The sequence below is a fragment of the Camelus ferus genome, chromosome 1, assembly GCF_009834535.1.
Source record: "Camelus ferus isolate YT-003-E chromosome 1, BCGSAC_Cfer_1.0, whole genome shotgun sequence".
Lineage (NCBI taxonomy): Eukaryota > Metazoa > Chordata > Mammalia > Artiodactyla > Camelidae > Camelus > Camelus ferus.
This window is the reverse complement of record NC_045696.1, coordinates 57533188-57555559: the sequence shown is the minus strand read 5'-3', so window position 1 is coordinate 57555559 and position 22372 is coordinate 57533188. Positions and strand designations below refer to the sequence as shown.

Here is a 22372-nt window from a genome sequence, read left to right as displayed (position 1 = left end):
TTTTCACTTATCTTCTCCAGTTCCACAGCTCAGGGGAAAATGTCATGGCCAGGAGAAAGGAAGGAGAGAAGGAAGAACTGGGCACTGTTGAATAAGGGGTTAAAAAAATAACTGGGAGTCACCAACAAACAGAGATTCCCACTTTGCTGCTCACACAACAAAGTCTTACAATTTCTTTGACAATATTTCCATGATACTTAACATGGGGGGAGGGGGGAATCCAGTGCTTATACTCTTCCTGTGAGCTCAAAACTCAGTCTCCCTGAAGTTGGGCAGGATGTAACAGAGGATGTAAAAGAGAACTGTGGAGGTTAAAGAGAATATTTTCATCCATATGTTTACCCCTTCTCAGCATACAAGGGAAAAAACTTCAAATTATGGCTAGTAATCCTATTACTACTGGTAGAGGTATAGATGAGGAAAGAAACACGTCCCAATGACTATGCACAAGTCTCCTACCTGCATCTGGTCAGGCTGAAGCACAAAGAAACCCTGAAATGTTACAACAAATCACAGTTAGATGGTGGCCTGAAGACAGAAAGGGCCTAGATCAACAATCTTGCTAATTAGCTGGTGAAAGGCATAGGATAAAATCCAACAGATCTTCGCTTCAGGGCCTATTGTCCCTTGTAAGGATACGTGGGGAAACAGACTGGGAATAGTTTAAGGCTATGTTTGCTGAAGGCAGATGGGCCTAAGGGAGAATCTTATTTTTTGTGAACCATCCTTTCCTCAACTTGAGAGAAAATAGAGTCAGTGTGTTTTTATTAATCACAGTAACTGCAGTCATAGGTGATAATGATGTGAAGGACAAGACATCATGGCTGGGGGAAGACTCCCACTGACACATATTGTTTCTGAAGTTTTTCTCCAGGGGGTCAAAAAGAGGACAACCATGGTAAATCCTGGACAACCAGAGGAAGGGAAAAGGTGAAATTATATTAGGCAAGCTCCAAATAGATGGTTTATAAAACCCTGGCATCATTCCACCCTCCCTCCTCACAAATAGTAGGAAAACAATACAGTAATCTAGGAAGTGGAACAACTGAGGGCAGACTTTGCCAAAGAATGGAAATTGGAAAAAGAGAAAATAATGTTTACAATTTTCTCGTTATTTCCAAATCCATGTACAAAATATCCCACTTCCGGTCCTCTGCCGTGAGCCCTGCCTGAGAGATGGGGACAATTGTGTAGGAGCAGCAATCAAACCTGTCCCTGCTGTGCCCTGGTCAGGTTTAGATGAAAGAAAACAACCACTCCCCCAGGTACTCTATCACTTCATTTGCTATCCTCTCAAGGCTTCCTTGTATATGTTTAAATCTCCCCCCACCTTGGGGGTGGGTATAGCTCAGTGGTACAGCCCATGCCTAGCATGCACGAGGTCCTGGGTTCAATCCCCAGTTCAGTCCCCTGTTTAAAAAAATAAATAAACAAATAAAATCTAATCAACTTATCCTACAAATGAATAAATCTTTCCCACCCTATGTTCCTGATTTTTAAAGATAAGATTCTGGCTTTTATTTCTAGACTAGCTTTCTTTACTTTGCTTACTCAGTACTTTCATGCTAATGGCATCTCTCTTATGACCTTATGTCAGTTTTCAGGCGATAACACAAAGAAGTTTTTTCTTAATATGGATTATAAAGAAAATGATAGGACTTCTCTGGAAAAATCTCTTCTACTCACCAAATTCCCATTCATCCTGGTGGCTTGCAGAGTCCACCGTGAGCCCTAGGGCAAACAGACGCTATTATGAGAAAACTCTTTCCTGTAAGAGGGAAGGAGTTAGAGGAAGGGGTAGCTTTCAAAAGAACTATTCTTACCTGCTGATCCAAAAGAGCCCAGAACATAGGCAGTGGGATATAAAGGAATAGTACCCTGGTCAGTGCCTTCACATCCAAAATGAGCTGCTTCTACAAGAAGAGGGAAGATGGAACAGGTTGAATTGCCAGATAGGGTTTTCTTGCTTAGAGTAGAAGTGGCCCAGAACAGTAAAAGAATATAGCAGGAGGGAATCAGTTTGGACATTAGGAAAGATTCCATGGAGGCATCAGATGTTTCTGCAGTTCCAACTTACTGGGTATTTCTCAGCTGCCCAGTCCAGCCAATGCTCTCGCTTTGGAACGTCCCCAGAACGGTTCTTGAAACGGTTGGAAATAGCAAACTAGGGCAGAGCATAGATATCAGAGGAGAGACACAAAAAAATATCCCCTGCCTTTTCTAATTTATTATCCCTCCCTCAAACACACATACTCTGACTTGCTCCAATCCTTTGATTTCATCAGACATTGAATTTCAGAATATTTCAAATATAATTTTATCTATCCTTATTTTCTATTGGCAACATATATAACTACATTTCAGAAGACTTTTGCCAATTAAAAAAATAGTTACCTTATCTTTTTAAGTTAGTGGTTAAGTAGAGGCACATGGGGTAAGACCAGTTAATCTGTTTTCCAAAAGGCACAGAAGTAGAACAGAGATCATTGAGAAAGGTGTATATCCATGTTTGAAGGCCTATATGCTCATCACACCATCTCTTTCCCTTTGATTGAGAAAGGTAGGTAAATGATTCATGGACTTACCCAGATACATTTAACAACTTGAGTCACTATGTTTCCTTCAGGAGGTGGTTTTTTGTATATTTTGCTTCCCACGGCAAACACAACTGCAGTTGATACACAAACAAGGATCTTAGCTTCTCATTCAGCACATTCAGTATGTCAATGCTAAAGACAGACTGCTGAAGTGTAGGAATGACTGGAAAATCTCATAAAGGGAGGAAACTGACTTACGTTCCCTGACTTTGGAGTTACAAAACTATGGGAGCCAAGAGAACAGTAACATTGTTGAGATTCTCTTATAATCACAGAAACGGAAGTCATCTCTGAATTCTCACTCTTCTTTCTCCATCTCTACATCTGATATATTACCAGCTTTCACTGATCCTCTGTCTTCAGTGTATTTCCCTTCTACCCGCTTTTTTGCATCACCATGACTCCTGTTTAGGACCTCACAATTTCCACCCTACATTATCAAAAGGGCCATCAACTACTTTCTCATTCCCTAGTGTCTTCTCCTTCTCTCATCTGATGCCAAATTAAAATCTTTTTTCTAGGACCTACTTAATAAGCCCAAACTCCTGGCATGGAAAGCCTTCCCAAGTTTATTATTATCCTGTGGTTATTGTTATCACTAACCATCTCTTGAAGGTTTATTATATATGTAAAGTGTTATGCATTTTACATACAGTACTGATTTAACCTGACAAAATGTGTATTACTGTCTCCATTCTATACATGAAAAAATCTAAGATTAAAGAAACTAAGTAATTTGTACAAGATTTCACAGCTAGAAACTACATTTTTGACCTGAGGCCAGTCTGAGTCAAAAATCGATGCTCTTTGCGGGGCGGGGGGTGGGGGGGGGGAGTAGTAGCTCAGTGGTAGAGTGTATACTTAGCATGCACAAGGCCCTGGGTTCAATCTCCAGTACCTCCAGTTAAAAAAAAATCTACGCTCTTAACCACCATAAAGCACCTCATTCATTCATTCTTGCATTACACACCATGCTAGACACTACTGGGAATAAAGATAAAAAAGACATGGCCATTGTCTACAGTGGAGCTCCCCTCAACCCACTATGTTCACTTTACCTTCTTTGCTCTCCATTAGGTACCCTGTGCTCTAACTACTATTCATCATCCCCTCAAAAATTTCTTTTCTGTACTATTTCTATTCTTGAGCCCATTCTCTTTCCCTTACCCCCCTTGTTTATTCTTTAACCACATCACCACAGCTATCTATAGGTGAATTTAATTTTGTTTTTTCTTTTATTTTCCAAATTACCAATAATGAGATGTTACTTTTCTAATCATAAAAAAGTACAGTTTTTAAAAAGGATTATTAAATGTAATTAAAATCAGTGGGAGACCTCCATCTTGGTACCCTCCCAGATGTACTTTCCTCTTGAACGGGTTTCCCAGCTCCAGCAAGATGCCCCTCTCAGAGATCTTCTACCAGAGATGCCTTTCTCAGTGACCAGTAGCACTTTCCAATATCCTTACATACCAGAATGCCTGACTTATCTTACTTTTCTCTATCTTAACCTTCTGATTTCTGCATTCCTCTCAGTCAGATTCACTCTATCACTTTTTCTTTATTTATCCTCTCAGTTTCCCAAAGCTTCTCCAAATAGTACCCTTTACTTACCAAAGCCTTTTTACTGTTGACAGAAAAAAATAGTTCAGAGCAAGAATGCCAGACCTGGGAGACTACTGGGTAAATAAAGCGGTGTCTAGACAAGAGGAAGATTTTGGATCAGAAATAGGCTGCTCCTGAAACTTGTTTTTCTTCAGTTTTCTAGGAAGAGGCTGGAATTCTCAGGAATTCTGGTCTAAAAAGTGACAGTGGAGTGATAAAAGGCCAGGTGATGAACTTGACAAGGTCACACTTAAATTTCAAAGCCACTTAAGATGAGTAGGGACCTTGAATTTCCCTACTATCTCCTCCCATTCGTATGGATTGTTGCCTCCCACTTCACAGAGAAAATAAAAGACTTCAAATAAAAACTCTCTCAACTTCCTGCCCCACCCATCCTTTCCTCCATTTAGGTTAAGGTGAGACTCCTCCTCCTGTACAAAGGCAATTCTGCCATGTGTGCTTTCACAATGATTATACTGTCTTCTCTTACATCTTTAACTTCTTTCTCTGCTGGAGTCTTCCTAATAATATTCAAGCAATATCCTCTCGGTTCCATGTCACCTTTCAGCTATAAATAGGTACTGTTTTCCCTTTCTTACCTCTTATTCACTGCCCAGTTGACACTAATTAGTCTTGAATCTTTACCAGTCTACCATAACTGACATCACCAAATCAATGACCTTGTTGTCACTATATTTAATGGACATTTTCTACCCTGTCTCACTTTCCTAGTCAGTAATATTTGTTACTCTGAATGTTTCTCTTCTTGAAATCCTCTCGGTATCCAAGACAGAACTACCATGAGTTCGGCCACTCCTTCTTAGTTTCATTTGTGGGCTTTTCCTCTTTGTTTGTCTCTTAAAAACCTCAGGATTCTATCCCTGCTCTCTTTTTACCCGACTCTTATTATCTCTTAGTTATTCCATCTATTTTCATGACTGAATTGCTATCCATATACTAACAGCTTTAGATCTTATTCTATAGCCCAAACATTTTTTCTGAACTCTAAACCTGTATTTCCAAATAAATGTCTGATACTCCAGTTGGATGTTCCAAGGACATCTAAAATGTGACATGTCCAAAACTAAATTAATTATTATTGCACCAAACCTGTTCTCCCTTACTATCTCAATTAATGACCCCCCCCCCCCCATTCAACAGTTTGCTCAAGTCACAACCCTACATTCAATCTTGGCTTATCTTCCCCTTCAGTTTCATATATCTAATCATATCAAGTTTGTCAATTCTGCCAGGGCCAACTAGGGTGAGCTTAGTGAGGCACTCACCTTGAGCACAAAATTGAAGGGAGTACCAAAAATTCAGTAATCAAGACAAATATATCCATGTCTCACTTTTAACCCATTCTTTTACCACATTATAGTCAGAGATACCATTGAAAAATAAAAATCTAACATTCCACTATTTGAAATCCTTTTGTACCTTTCCACTATCCTCCTGATAAAGTTCTAATTCCTTATGATGTAAACGGTCCTTCATTATCTGGTTTCTGTCAATTTCTCCTCTTTATCTTTTTTATTTCTGTCCCAGGCAATCTGAATTCCTTTAAGTCCTTCAAATAGGTCATACTATCTCTCATCTCCTTGTGTTACAGATACCATGTCCTATTTCTGTTTCACTTCCCCATCTCTTCTTTGATTAACTGCTGTTAAACCTTTAGGTTTTATCTTAGATATCATTTCTTTAGGCAAACCTCTTCTGATCCTCAAAGTCTTAGTCAGACATCCCTCCTGTGTGTTCCTATAGCTTTCTCTGTTTCCCCATTTGTGACACTGATCATACTGTACTGAAAGTTCTCCCTGTGTACTTGTCTGTCTACCTCCTCCTGCTGGACTATATAAGTTCTTTGAAAGCATGAATTCTGTAGCTATCTAACTCACCAATGTGACACCACTACCTAGTACAGAATCTGACACACAGAAGGTTCATTAAACAAATGTTTGCTGAATGAATTAATGAGTGAAATAAATCAAATGAATATTTTAAATTATAGGGAAAAGCCAGAGAATTGAGTTATTAGTACCCTGAAAACCGAAGCAGCTGACTAATGACAGCTAATACTTGTTTAATGTTTCATAATTTATACAACATTTCAGCATCTCTTTTGATTTTCATAATCATTCTGGTATTATAAATATTATTATTATGCAGTAATCCAGAGAAAGAGACACAGTATTAATCAGTAGAAAACAAGGAAAATATTTAGGAAAATGTTTAGCTTCTAAGGGAGAAGGAAGCAGAAAATGTATTATCACAGGTCTCCTAGAAAAACACATAAACCTCCTTAGAACTGGAATTGCAGTCTGAGTAATACTATGAGCCCCCTCTCCCTGGTAGAAAATAATCAGATGGGACATTGAGTCCCTGGGCTCCTTTTCCTCTATTGAGCTCTTTATACATGGACTGGATATCTTCCAGGGGGAGGTGCTACCCAAAGGCCCAGTGTGAGAACAGGTTTCCAGGTCAATGATTAGAAACAATCATGTCCAAGTTTCCCCTTAGACTGTATAAACTAAGCTACACACACATCCCCCTTCCTCCTCCATTGCTGGATTCTTGGCGGTAAAGAGACTGCCACTTGATTTAAGTTGCATCAGTTTCCACCTACTTATCCAACTCCTCTTATTCTCTTTGCTCAAGAGCAAACTTCTTGGGAGCATTGTAGAGCGGGGCAGAAATAGCTAAACTTGGAAACTACTTGAAAAGAATCAAAGAGTTTTAAAAATCTTCCAATTACCAGATAAATAACTATCAGATGAAATAAACTAGTTTGAGAGAAAGGATTAGTTATTTTCCTTGCCTCCTTACATATTATAGTGTATATCAGTACATCTCATATTATGACTGCACATTTGACTACACATTAGGATCACCTAGATATTCAAAAAATTATAGATGTCAAGGCCCTATCCCACCATAAATCTTGATTTAATTGGTCCTGCGTGGGGTCCAGGGATCAGTCTTTCTTAAAGCTCTCTAAGAAAGTTCTTATTAGTTGTATAACCTTGGGTACTTTCTTTTTTTAAGGTTTCTGACTTTATTAAGTTAATTTATCGCCAATATCAATAATGTTTACCTAATATATTAGTGTGAGGACTGAATGAAATAGTTTGTGTAAAGTGCTTACATCATGCTTTACATGTGGGAGGCATCAGTGGTTATTGGTTTCCTCTGCCCTGCTGCACTTACCAAGAGCTATCACCATAAGCAATCCTGGAACTCCAAAAGCCAACGCATAGCAGTCTTTCCCAAAACATTGTATATCTCCTAAAGAAAAAAAAAAAAGCCATCCTGAACCTCGAATCTTTGATGTTCTATTCTGCCAGCTCAGGTTTTTGAGGTCATAGACATGACCTTCCATCACCTGATCTATAATCCTTCTTTTGGGCCAGACAAATCAGGATTAAAAGAAGTTCTCTCAGATTTTCAAACACTTATAAAAGGAGAAGATGGACAGGAGGAAGCCTTGAAGGGATTTCTGGGCCAGAATAAAGCCCTCAGGCCCCTCAGACAAGATCCTAACCTCTCAGCATGGGGGTGACAAATGTAGAAATCAAGCTCCCTGCATTGATGGAGAGGTAGAAGACTGAGAAGTATCTAGTCCGTTCCTCTGCCTGAAAAAACAAAACAGAAACAAATACAGGACAAATCATCAGTGCCATGTGCCTCCAAGCTCCTACCCCTCATGTCCGGACTAACAGAGAGGTACATACACAGAGACAGATTCAGATATTGCCTCCATGGTATGTGAATATTATATTAGATATTTTAACACATATCTGGCTGACCCCATCTTTCTTTCAGAACCTACAACAAACATCTTTAACATTCTTTTACCCTTTTATCTTGGCAAAAATGATCATCTTATCTTACCGTCTTATCTTACAGACTATGCCACTACTGTGTTCTATACATATCCATTCTAATATTAATTTATTTGCATTAAATGTCTGTTCCTTTCAGTGGGTTGAGAGTTCCTTTAGGACACAAATTGTATCTTACTATTTTCTGTAATCCTCACTATCTAGTATAGCACCTGACCTATATTACAGACTTAATATTTACTGACTGCATTAATTAAGTGAATAAATAATTGAATTAAATAACAGATTTTGTGGAATATGTGGTAGGAATAGGACCAGAACATAGGACAGTGGAGTAAACTGTTGCTCAAACAGGGTAATTTACCCAGTGTTTATGGGGAAGTCAGTCAGAGAATATAAAAGGAAATCTGTGAGCTTAGAAGTGGCTGTCCTGTTTTTGAAATATCTTTGTGGAGTAGTTACCAAATGAAGCAACCTGCAAGTAAAGTTGCTGATGCTTTATTCATTAGGAACTTCTGTGCTTTATTCTGGGACCCCAGATCTTTTCCTGACACATTAATACAATCTTCATTTTCTATTTATGGTGTGTTTTGCTTCCTCTTCTAGTCCTCATTTAAACCTATTCCACTCATCTATGTGTACAGTTTATTGTGGATAGAACCCCACTTGCCAAAGGTTGGTTATTTCTCCAAAGTCAGCAAGCAATTATGATCTATGGATCTTCGGGCAGATAAAGAATATAAAATAACTCAAATGGTCTGAAGGGTAAGAGAAACACCAGAAGTCAGGACACAGAGGAATAACAGAGAGGAAAAAACCAGAAACATGATAAATAGCTGTAGAAGAGGGAATAATACATGAAGACAGACAAAAAAGAAAACTAAGAGGAAAAAGAAGAAGCTAGAAATGTTGGCTGGTCTAAGAATAGACTATTTCCCTTGTCTAGTTGTCACTGCTCTTCATTCAGGCCCATTTTTACCTTTACTCATACCAGGTCTCCCCCCACCCCCACCCCCATTGACAGTGAATAGTATTTAGGAAAAGAAGGAATGATCATCCAGACAGATTCATCTATAGAAACTCAATCTGTTTTATTCTTAATGGTCATTTTCCCTGTTCACAGAATCTGAAAGCTAGAGATGCTTAAGTCACCTCTACACTACTCATCACCTCCCATCCCCAGAGAGACCACCATGTTTCTTCTTAAATACCTCAAATGAGAGTAAACTCACTGCTTCCAACTCTAATTATTTAAAGTTTTTCTTCCCATCAAGCAAAAAGCTAACTTCCTGTAGTTTTACTCATTGATCTCTGGTTTAATTACTGACGTCTTTCCAATATCTATGGACAGCTATAATATTCTCTTTATTTCTTATCCAGGTTAAATATATCCATTTCTATCAACCTTTCTTCATAATATGTGTCTTTAGTCCATCTACCATCCTGGCCATTTTTCTCCATATTAATGACCAGTACCTGGCATTGAACACAACTTCTCAGATATGATCTGACTAGTGGATCACTTCAATCTTGGCAAATGGCTACCTGCCAGGTACCTTATTTAATGACTGTTCTACATTTTTGAAAATACAGAAATAACAGAATTCTTACATGTTTCTCTTCAAACTGGTCTCCACCAAAAGCTGCCACACAGGGTTTGATACCTCCTGTCCCCAAAGCTATCAGACTCAAGCCAATCATTGATAGGACTCTGAAACAGAGAGGTGAGAATACTAACCATATTGATACTAAACACAACTGTAGAAATTGAATATAGAGCTACAGGTGGAAAAAAATGTACACAAGGGTAAGGACCTCCTTCACATTTCTATACCGTGGGCATTTTCCACATGCTTTCACTCCTAGGGGAGAACCAGGGGCCATGACATTCTTTACAACTCTTGAGCTTCTGCCAGAAAGTATACATTACACGGGAAGATTTTGTCCCTGATAGTTTCATTTGCCCTTTGTGTGCAACAGATAGAAGCAGATACTGCAGGAACTCCAAAGGTAAAACACTGGTTCCGAATCTTGTCTTAGTCAAAGGTACACTTCAATGGAAAGACCTTATGAACCCATATCCCATATATCTTTACTAATCACAAAAGAAAATGTTGAAATTAATCATAATTAATAGGAGAATCAACAGTAATTTTTGATGGAATGACAGTAAGGGGGTATCTAATATTTATCAAATTTCAAACAAAATTCTTAACTCTTTGGAAAATGCACATATAGGCACATTATAAACATGAATATATATGATCTGCTTTTTTTTAATTAAAAAAAAATTTTAATCATCTGCTTCTTGAACAACTCTAACCCTCCCTACTAACTACAGCAAGAGACATGAGAATCTGTCAAAAGGCTCTGGCATCATAACGTCAATAGCTTAAGTAAAGAGGAAGAGAGCAACTGGAATATGGAGAGCTACACATAAATGGAAATAATCCAAGCTTTGAATATAAATTCTACAACGTATTATAAGCAAATATTAGAGATTTTTTTTAACCCAAGTAAAGTAAAATGCATGGGTAGGTGAATAGGTGAGGGAATATGGACGGCATGAAGGTTTTAATGATTGTCTTCAAGTATATGAAGAGTTTTTATGAGAAGGATACTAACTAGGCATTCTACAAGTCCCCAAATGTTTGATAAGAACAAATGAGCTCAGACAAAGCAGGAAAGAGTTCAACTGGTCACAATCTTTTCTTCTTAACCAATTTTGTAATAAAATAGTGGGTTGGAAAAAAAAGGGACATCTCTGGTAAGAAGACAGAAAAACATCTGTAAAGAATGCGTGAGACATTTACCTATCCAATGGAAGAAAAGTGGTTCAGTTTATTACATGGTTTTACTCACGTGTGTACCACTGGTCCCCCCAGTATTGGTAAGGCACCCATGGATTTGATCACATGGCCAAGCACATACACCAAGGAGAGATAGATGATTGTCCTGTTGAGAGAGTTAAGCCAGTCAGTCTACAAACAGAATTTAGAGATTTGAGTAATACAAACAAGGAGTTCATACTGTTCTCAGTGCCAGGATAAATGAAGTGAAAGGAGAAAGGGGTGGAAGAGGAAAGAATTACCTGAGAAATACAAATAGAAATAATAATGGTGAACAAAGCAAATGGACTAGAAAGGTAGACAGCAACTCTTTACCCTCTAGTGTTAGAGATAATGGACATTTCTCACACCTGCTCTCTCCTTTTCCCCCCACTTACTCCACACATACACAGAATTTCCCTGATCTTGTAGAAATATGTCAAGAAATGGATTTGTAGTGAGTGACAGTGTTTGTACTTTGACCTGATTTATTTTTTCCCCAAGGAATGTCTTTGGCTCTAAAAATCCATAAGGGTCAAGGAAGAATGTCATGTAGACATCAAAAAAAAGGATTGCTAAAACAAAGAACTTTCTCCAAACACAATCACTGGGATATACAGAGATGTAAAGGGCTCACAGGTTCAGTCTGGTCTTGAACTCTTGGGTTAATTGCAGTCCCTAACACAGTTTCCTCATGGACAAATTACCAAGGGTAAAAAAGGAGTCAGGGACTTTGAATAGACTGTCCAGTGATATAGCTCATGCCATTGGTAGGGACTTCTTGTGTTGTTTTTCAAAAAAAAAAAAAAAAAACTGAATGGCAAATAGGGAGTAGAAGAGTGAGGAATTCCAGTAAAAACATATGTAGAGATATACACACTGAAACGTGGCACACTACCACATACACAATATGCTCCTTATGTGTATGACCACACCAGCAGTCTTTCTCATATAAGTAGGGTATTAGTATAAGAAGGAACCTTGAAAATTATACAGTTTACTTCTGTGATTTTTAAAGTGATATATGCTAATATGGAATATAAAGAATGGAAAGGAGGTAGTGGAGAGACGCTGGAGGTGCCAGAAATCTCAGAAAGCGGATTTCTCATTCTAAATACTTAATCTTCCTAGGTTGGCTCTTCAGGATGAATAGATCTTACAGGGTTTATAATGGCAAGCAGGGGATAAGAAGATGAATGACTATTTCAGGGGTAGTTAATACCAGGGGAGGGGGCAGGCTTTCCCAGAAAGCCTTGTAGTATCTTCTGGAGAAAAGTTCTCTTTGTTGGAATTTAAAAAATGAGTAGAAAGAAAGAGAATAAAAAGGGACTAAAACAAGGCCAGTTATTATGAACCCGAAAACAAATGATTTATGCTAAATCATCACAGAGAAAAAATAAAAGAATTCTGAGCTGGAGGCATAGAGTCTGAATAGGGAGATCAGAGCGATACCAGCTTGTTGGACTAAATGAATGAGAGAAGTTGGACTAAATGAATGAGAGAAGTGTAGATGGCTTAGGAGGAAAACAGGCAACCTTCTAGGTGAAGGATTTGGGGAACTAGTCTAGAATATGAAGAATGTAAGAGAGGAAGCTAATGACAGGAAACTTTAACAGAAGGAAAGAGCAGTCAAAAGAGGCCTGAAAATTCTGCATTTGAAATGGAGTCATTGGGGTCATTATAATCCCAACCACAGGACACAGAACTGTTTTAGATAGACCAGACTTCCCATTTGCAAATAAGGAAAAGAGAAATCCAGAGAAGTCAAAGGATATTTCTAAAGTGACATTCTAATTAGTGTTAGAATTAGGTCTAGAACTTCTACTTTCTTACAGCCCAGTTTTCCTTCAGCTTTATCATGAACAAGTTTTTTTTTTTTTTTTTAATGGAGGTACTGGGGATTGACTTGAACCCAGGACCTTGTGCATGCTAAGCATATGCCCTCATATGCCCTACCACTGAGCTATACCCTTCCCGCTATCATGAACAAATTAATGTGGAAAAAAGAAAGCGAAGAGGAAAAAGTTTTCAGTTTTATTTCACAATAAGAATGTCAAAATCCAGAGCCATTTTTAATTAGAGCTTAGGAGCTGAGAGGACTATGTGCAGTGATGGCAAAGGAAGAGGCCTAGCATAAAGAGGGTCAACTCTGACCAGATAAAAAAGATATGAGAGGGAAAGGTCATGGGACAGAGCCCCATGGAGAAAGAGAAAGGGAAAGTGTAGCAAGGACATCCAAAAGTACATTTGGCAGCAAACATATTGAAGAGAGTGGTTTTAAGGGCTTGCCAAGATCAAGCGTCCAGACTGATAGAGATGGGTCACAGGGTATAAAAACCAATACTAGGGACTATGACTAAAAATGTTTTTCTCTCTTAAAAGTAACTTAGCATCAAAAATAGCAACCTAGCATATAATTAACCCTCTTAGTAGATTTTTAAAGAAATCATGAAAAGCCAGTATCCATGCTTAATAAATTTTGTTTTCTATTGTCTATCTATTGGCTACTCTTTCCTACATGTAGCCCAGGAGGAAGATTCACTTCTCTCCTGATACAGGGAGTTCCTTACATAAGAGTCAGGGGTCCTGGGTGCCCATTTTCTCTGAACAAAACTATGGTTCTGGGACAACAAAGAGAGGAAGAACTTTTAATAGAAGTTGTTTACTAAATTGAGAAAATTGACCCTTGAAGGTGTGAACAATCTTTCTAACGTTATAGGATGTTTTTCATCCTGAAAATAACATCTGAAGAAAAGTAAACACATAGATGCAGACTCATGCAGGGGAGCACAGAAAAGGTGAGGAAAAACTTTTAGTTTGAAACATTTAATCTACACCCTTTTTCCTTTAGCTAATGAAGAAAAGAAGACTATAGGTTCAAATCAAAAAAGAGAGTGAAGACAAAACCTGCTGTTTTCCTGATTTTCCGGCCTAAGAAAGCAGGGTAAAGTATGATGGCAGGGTAGTTGTAAACACTTATTTTCTTATGTTGCTGTCATCACTGTCTTTGTACATGTGAACTTGTACATACACACATAAGCTATTCCTGTTTTCTCAAACCCACATCCTTTCTGAAAGAGATACCAATTCATCCCCAAAATAGTTCTATTATTTAAAAAGCAACCATAATACTCACTACAAAATAAAAGTCATCTTCATGCCTGCCCACACCTACCCTCAGACGTGTGCTTACATTTGAGTATCTGAGAGTGATAAATTTATTAACTGAAACACTTATTGCGGGCCTGCTATGTACCAGGCACTGTTCTAGGTGCTTTGGATAAAAATATAAAGGAGATTTTGTCTTCTAAGTGTTTGGAAGAAGACAGTAGATTCATATACAGGTAGTTATTAATAAGACAGAATTGTTAAATGTTACATTTACCAAGCAAAGAGTAAAAACAAGGGTGAAAAAACAAGGAGTTCAGAGAATATTAGATTACTTCCAGCTAGTGGTGAAAGGTGAGGGGCAGAGAATACCCCATAGCATAAGTAACATTTGAATTGAGCCTTAAAGAGTTTGCACGTGGAAGGCTGGCAAGGAAGGAGATTCCATGAAGTAGAAACTGCAAATGGACATACAAAAAATGGCCTGGCTATCATTAGGGAAATATTAGCATTCCATTTTTCTCTAGTGAACATTCTTGAAAGGGAGTAAGTTTGACAATAAGAGCAGAAAGGTAAGTTGGGATGAGATTAATTAGACAATGGGTTAGTCAGCAGAAATTTTTGAGCAGAGTAGTAATGTGAACAGGGATTTCTTTTAGGTAGATTAATTTGGGTGTAGGGCATAGCCCCAGTTGTGAAAAAAGGATATAGAAAGCAATGAAAACATTTTAGGTGTCCATTTCAATAGCCCAGTTTAGTGGCTAATGAAAAACAAAGCTAGAGTAGTGGCAATTAATGGCAGTGGGATTCAGTGTTGAAGACGGATAAATGTGTCAGATATTATAGAAAAAGTAAGGTAGAACTTGAGAACTGATTGGATGTAGGAGTATAGGGAAGCCAGGAGAGAGGATAAGGTGTAATTGCTAGTGTGCAGTTTTAATGCATACCAGGGATAGGATTACAGATTTCAAGGAGCTATCAGCATAGAGCTAAAATTGACACCTCAGGGCCTGCTGAGGGAGAATCTGGAGAAAGGGAAGAGGGTCAAAGGTAAACACCAGGGAAATGCCTACATTCAGGAAAGAATGAAGTAAGCCAAAGGCAAAAGGAAAGCCAAATAAGAAAGAATCCAAAAAAATAAGCAGAAAAGAACCAGAAAATACAGTGCTAGAGAAGCCCAGGAAGTTTCAAGAATACAGGCGTGATAAACAGACGGAAATTTTAAAACAAGTTCAGAGTGAATAAGAATATAGAAAAGACCTCTGGAACTTGATAACAAAGAGATCATTATCAGTGATTTTAGAGAAAGGAATTTCAACAGGATAAAAAGATAACATATAATACATTTTTGTACTTACCACAATCTGCTCTGTATTAAAGCTAGTTGAACATGAGCAATGTGAAGCAGGTATTATGTCTCACTCATCACTTTATCCCTCATGGTTCTTTGGACAAATAGAATTTACTCAATAAACTTTTACTGAATTTAATTGGACTCTATTGCATTGCATTATATTACTCTGCCCTAAGGGGTGATACTGAAGAGTGAGAAAGGATGGTAACAAACATAAATAAACCTTTGTAAGATCTGGAGGTAATGGTCACAAAGGAAGGTTAACAATAGTTTTGTTTGTTTAAAGTTACCAAGAGATTTTCACATGCTTTAGATACAGGAAAAGACTGTCTCTGAGGAAGAATTTAAAGGCAAGAGAGGAAAGTACTAAGGTTACAAAGACCCTAAGGAGAGTGATCTAGGTGATGGTGATACATATGTAAAAATTCATCCAGCTGTACATTTAAGACTTCTGAATTTGTGTACTTTACCTTCTTTTGGCGATTTTACAGTGTGAATTAGCTTTTTAAAGTCTATAAGAATTCATCCAGTAAAGAAACCTTTTTAGCTTTATTCAGCCCTGCATTTCTCAAACTTATTTGACCATGAGAGCTTTATGCTCCAACATAATATTCATTCGATCCTATACAACCAATTTTCAACACTTTGAGAAATGCTAATTTAGACAATTCCATAAATGACAAGTCCGTAGAAAATAAGTGAGCGATGGGTATCCAAGATCCTTCTCCAGCCTATGAGGAGGATGTTGTAGGGAACAACTATAACATTATCCCATAGACATCTCTTGGTGCTATTTTCAGAGACATAAAAGATACTGAACTGAATAGACCATTAGTCTAATTCATGAAAATACTTACTATAGTCTTAAGAAACTACAGAAGGAGGTTAGAGAAGAGAAACAGAGATGGCAAGAGAGCTGAAAAGAGAGACACCTAAGAAGATACTAAAAGAGTTAGGATGGCTCAATCTGGAGAAGAGATGGATAGTATACCAAATAACTACACTGAATTATAAATTTTCTTGTGGGTAGTAGCAATCGCTATCACACCTGAGATCAGAACAAGAATTGGTCTTAAACTACCAAATGGAGGATTAAAATTAGATAAAAGAAAAAAAAAAACCCTCCCAAATGAACAGGATGTAAAAATACTAGAAAAACTGATAATGAAGAGACAAAACCTTTCTGTGTTGTCTGAGAGAGATTCTTATTTGTCATGGATGACATAAGTATGTTCTTCTTTGGAAGCAAGAGGCTAGAAGTGATAGCCTCTGCACAATTAATCTGTGAAGCTTCTTGGGTTGAGACCTCCCATCGTTCTTACTTGAATTTCCCCAGCCATGAGTCAGCAATGGCTGCTCCCAGGATGGGAGTGAAATAACAGAGGCTGCTGAAGGCATGGTATACAGATGTGGAAGTGTTTTCACTCCAATGCAGGAAATACAGGAAATACAGGGTCAGCACAGCTGAAGCAAAAAAAAAAAAAAAAAAGGAGACAAAACAAGATAGATGCATTAAAATGACTTATGGGAGAACATTTGATCTGGTCTTTGAAGGTGATCTTGACCTTCAATACTCCTATCAGTGAAGCGACTTTGGATTTGGGGAAAGTGAATGGGGCTATGCATAGTGTATAAATGCAATATTCCTCCCTTTAGTGTATGTGTACAGAGCATCATTTAGCCCAATCCCAAAGAACATGGGGTTTCAATATCCCTTCCTTCTCCTTCTCAGCAGCAATATAGTTCATAGACCTGAAGAATAGAAATGAAGAATGGAATGCCGATAATGCGAGTTTTTCCACTTACGTTCTCATAGGCTGTGTTCTGGTTTCCATTAGGCCTTTCTGTCCTTGGCCTGTGTAAGTTAGTAGGTAAAATCCTATGAGGCATTTATTGGAGGTTTTGGTGAAAGAAAAGGACCAATTGGGTGAAGGCAGAAAGAGTGGATAAGGGAAATAAGTGCATATAAGACCAGGTTGTTACAAACATGGGATGAGAGTGAAGAGCAGGACTCTGGGACACAAAATTACCTACCTTTCATGCCATAATAGGAAAATCGCTCACAGAATTCATTCACCACAATGAAGGCAATACTCAGTGGATAGTTGGAGCCACAGATTTTCTATGAAACAAAAAGGCAATGGTTCAGCTGTGAGATATATTTCCCTATTTAAACCATTAGATTGCTCCACTGAAAAATTATTTAAGTCACCATGATAGGTAATGTGAATCAATGGTCCCTACTCTTCATGAAACAGACAGTATCATACTAAAAGTGCTTGCATTCTTGATTTAGGAGTAAGAGAAACTATTCTGAATATTACTTTATTCCTCGTTCATTTAACATGGAATTGCTCAGGCATTCCTTGATTCTGGACCCAGGACCTATTCATTGTCCCACAAGTCCTAAATGAAAAGCTTAGGGTCCTGGGCAGGAGAATAATCATTCTTATTTCTAGGAACAGAATGAGAAGTTGACTCCTGGACATGAATTCATGTCCAAGCAGCTATACTCAGATGTCAGTATCCTGTTTAGCTCCACTGTGCAGATTAACCTCTGTCCCCACCTGCCCTTTTCACCATGCTGGGAGGAATCCTGGCAATATGAAGGTTTACCATTTAGAGGCTATTGGAGCTGGGCACAGAGCTCAATACAGATTCCTAAATGTAAGCTGACAGATCACTCTGAACTTGGGGAGAGAGTTCTTACATCTTGTTAAATTAAATGTCCATTTTTTCTACGAAAGAGAGATTCTATAACATTTTCATGCTAATCCTATTGGGCAATAAAAGGACTAAACTATTTCATGTACTGTATCAGTCAGAGTATAAGGAATATCATGTTTTATTTCAAATCCCTACCCCTTATGACAGCCCAACTAACATGTCAGGGAGATGGAGATATCCATATTTGGTTCAATAAAATTTTATCATGAGATTTTTATTGCCTCTTCTTATTCATAACATGTATAGACATCTTTGTGAGCAACTTTAAATTCTGTGGGACCAGATGATATAGAACTAAGTAAATAATGTACTCATTCTTTTATCCAATGGATATACATAAACATCCCTCCTAAATATTAATACACATTAATGTATGGTTGAAAACTTGCTTGAAAGATACAATGAATTAGGCTTCTTACCTTCCCAGCTCTCAGCTTGAGAATTATGCAACCTGGAATTTAGTTGACATACTTTGACTAGCTATGTAACACCGTCACTGGCTGTGTTAACATACTGACCCTGGCCATGTCACTATACCTGTCTTTATACTTCAGTTCTATTATTTCAAAGAAACAACCACCTCTAGAATACTACCACCTCTTTGCGGAAAGTAAGAACTCAGTAAATATTGGCTAGTTTTACTATATCCTCTCCACTTACAGGATTTTGATATGAGGATATGAGACAATGAATTTGATAGTGCTTTAACAAGTGTATAAAGTAAAATATTATTATTACTTCTTCATTTCTCTGTCCTTTGTCCCACTGTAAACTGGAACATACAGTAATAGAGACTAGATCTATTCTAAAACTTCTCTTGGTGTCCAGCATAGACTCTGCGCACCGGCGGAAGTTTTTAAGTTGGTAAAGAAAGAACAGTCACACACAGTTCTCCAGAAAGGAGTGCCTGCCAAGTTTCCCTGGACATTCAAGTAGCTTTTATTTCCACCCCAGAGAAACTCAGAATTTACAATGAAATACAGCAGAATCCTGGATACCAACTGAAGAACTCTGACGACCTCTTCCTGCTGCTTCCTCTCCTAAACAAAGGTTTAGGTTTAGTTTACAGGTTAATTCTAACTCCAAGCGAGAATAGCTTCTAATACTCTAATACAGCTCAGCCTGAGCTCCAGAGGCCAAGGAAGAGACCAAAAGAGCAAGTCTGTTCCTGTCAGAGGCAGAACTGAATCTGGGAACTCACCGGAGATGGCTTCTTTGGAAAGCTGGGGGGTCGAGGTTGTACCTCTTCAGTGGAGACAGGTGAAAAAAGAGTTTCCTTGGACTCATTTTTCTGGAAGGGATTCATGGCTAGCTCCTTACTCTCTCTCTCTTCAAGCATTTGGCTTCGGTAGGCAGTTGGGACAGCTGCCAGCCTACAGTGAAAAGGGGGACTTGGGAGGGGAAGAGGGGGTGGCTTCAGCAACTAGGTTTAACCCTGTGGGTGTCAGGCTTCAGCAGCTGCCTGGCCCAGAGAAAAGCAAACAGCTACAGAAAAACAAAGGGTTGGGCCTCAGAGAGTGGGTCAAAAGAATGATTATGTAAAAGGTAGAGCATGGGGAAGTGAGAACACATCATGAGATAAAGCTGGGGAATTGCAAGTGAATGAAAATTAGTTAAGACTACAATGCCTGGAGCACAGCCTAGAGCACAGATTTAAAAATAAATTTCAAAGTAACAATAGCTGCCATTTATTGCACACCCTATTATAGGCAAGGTTAATACATATATATCTATATGTTCTAATTCTTACTACTATTCCCATTTTACAGAAACTAATGTCCCAAGAAGTTACATAATCTGTCCAAAGTCATGTGGCTATTAAGTGGCAGATCTGGAATTTTTACTATGCCTTGACAGAGAGATTAGTATCAGTAATGCCTGTGGTCATTACTCAGGAATGAAGACTATGGGAATGGAAACACAGGAATATGGGGAAACTGAGATGCACTGAAGAGGAAAAGTCATCTTCAAATTGAATTTGCAGAGACAGCAACAAATTTTGGTTTTCAACATAACTCAGTTCAACTAGATATTTTAAAATGTACCTATATCTATATCTCTATATATCTTATATCAATTAAAGAGGCAGAGCTCAAAGAAATGAAAGTAAACAGTTGGTGATGTACATTTGTGAATCATTCTTCTCCTTTGCTAAATTCATTCCCTGTGTTTTCATTTTCTCACTTCAAGATGAATCCATCATTTCATTAGCAAGTAAAATTTAACTTGTGTAAAAATTATAAACCAGTTATTTTCTAGGTACTAATATAAACATCATTTTCCTTAATTTTCAGTGAATGAACTCCCAAATGGCTCCAGAATATAATATTTAGTTCTTATCAGAGGAGGAACAAGAACAAACATGGCAGTGACAGATGCATTTTATACAGTATTATTTTTGCTAAGTCAAAGAGGTAAAAGAAGAGTAAGTGGCTTGTCTAGCTGTCAGTCAAAAGAAAAAGGAAAATAATGGCTAGAGAGTGATAAGAAAAATGAGAACTAAACCAACAAGGAAGCCAGAAACAGGAGAATGAATTATTTTATTTAAGAACACAAGAGAGAGAGAGAGAGAAACTGTGACTATCTCTCATACTATTTTAACATTACCTGTTTGAGCAATTTATTGACAAAAAGACCGTGATAAACTCTACCCTTTTCTCCCTAAACTCTATCTCAGACTTTGACCATGTTTTCTCAGCTTCTATTACACTCCTCGTCCCGCTTCTATCCCACCAACCTTTACCCAAAGAAGAGTCCAGCTTCATTTCTGACTGAGACATTAATGATTAAGCTGTAGTTATTCTTTCAGAAAGCACTGCCCTTTCTGACATAGTTTGGTCAAAAACAAATGAACAGTCAGAAGTTACTAGTCAAGTTAACCACTAGAGGCACAGATGCCTTTAAAATCTAATTATGTCAGTGGCTCCCCCTGCTCTGGCCTCGTACCTCTAGAATTTGATCTGGCAGAGCAGATGGAATAGCACATGTATGCAAGGCACCAATTCATTTGCACTCATAGGTGCCCTGAATACCAAACTTTAGATAGTTGACACTAGTTCTCTGATACTCCTTTGTTTAGATAAAATTCTTCTTGGGTTATGGCAATACAATGCTAACATTCATAGAATCAAATAATGTCAGAGAGGGAAGGAATCTTAATCTTGTCCTATGGAAACTAAGCTTCCCTGATGATAGAAATCATTTAGGGATATATATATGTATATTTATATTTATATAAATTTACAGAGCAAATCACACACACACACACACACAAACTTATAGGCCTTTCCTTTGAAAAATCTTATTCAATAGATCTAAATAGGGATCTAAGAATTTGTATTTTTAATAAGCATCTCCAGTAATTCTTACAACATGGGTTTGGTGAACACTGGTTTGAAATCCCTCTGCTAGTCTAGTCTGAAGAATATTGCATAAGAGTTCAGAGGGACCAAGAAAGGACTAGAACCCCAGGCTCCAAGACCTATTCTAGAGCCGTCCTATCTTATCAAGGTGGCTCTTACACACCATTAGTTTTGCCAAGTTGAATCAGATAGCGGATAAAAGGCAAAAGGCCAAAGAGAAAAGCAAGTCTTGAAGAGAGTATAAACTCTTCAGAGACAAAAAATATAAGAAAAGTAGAAGAACCTAAATCAGTGAGAAAAGTAAAAAATATTTGTGACGTCAATGATTATGATAGTCTACAGTTGTGTACAAAAAGGAGACTGCGGCTCTAAAATGATAGTGTTGGCTGAAATAAAATGCACAACCTAAAAGTTGAGAGTTATGTTTTATTCTGTGGATATTTCTGAGGACTCAGCCCAGAATGACAGCCTCTCAGATCGCTCTGAGGGACTACTCCAAAGAAGTAGGGAGGAGCCAGGATATACAGGAGTTTTACAACAAAGACCAGGTAGTCAGAACATTAAAAGATTACTGTCAACAAAAGAAAAACAGACATCTCAAGGTAAAGAATTTAGTGCTTTTCTGTGTATGGGAAGGAGCAAATGTCTGGGCTCACTGAAATCATTCCTTTGACAAGCACCTAGCTATCTAAAGCCAGTATCCTGTCCTCTTACATTCTGAGTCCCCTCAGAGGACCACTGTGGAGGGCTGCAGAGGCTGGGCTGCCTGCTTGTCTGCACCCTGAGCTGACTGTGGGGGGTGGTGGCAGCTTGATGACATGGTGGAGTCAGCATTTTGTTTACTGATGTTGCTTGCAGTATTTTTCATTCACGGTGCTCCTCCTTGGTCCTAAATTCGACCAGTATTTTGGGAGACATTTCATGACCAATTTTGTCCCATGGCACTAGG

General features: G+C 38.1%; 1 protein-coding gene across 1 annotated transcript in view; it reads right to left on the bottom strand.

Moving 5' to 3' along the window:
* The window catches only part of SLC15A2 (solute carrier family 15 member 2), a 31525-nt gene extending 11680 nt beyond the window's left edge, over nt 1-19845 (bottom strand). The window contains exons 1-12 of the mRNA XM_006189865.3: nt 19263-19845; nt 17369-17456; nt 16657-16798; nt 10907-10999; nt 9656-9755; nt 7744-7834; nt 7410-7487; nt 2586-2668; nt 2078-2164; nt 1824-1913; nt 1687-1731; nt 460-492 (exon numbers count right to left, since the gene is read on the bottom strand). Of these exons, the coding sequence (XP_006189927.2) occupies nt 460-492; nt 1687-1731; nt 1824-1913; nt 2078-2164; nt 2586-2668; nt 7410-7487; nt 7744-7834; nt 9656-9755; nt 10907-10999; nt 16657-16798; nt 17369-17456; nt 19263-19400 (1068 nt within the window). The 5' untranslated portion in view covers nt 19401-19845. The remainder of the gene's footprint in view (nt 1-459; nt 493-1686; nt 1732-1823; nt 1914-2077; nt 2165-2585; nt 2669-7409; nt 7488-7743; nt 7835-9655; nt 9756-10906; nt 11000-16656; nt 16799-17368; nt 17457-19262) is intronic.
* Nucleotides 19846-22372: the final 2527 nt, after the last annotated feature.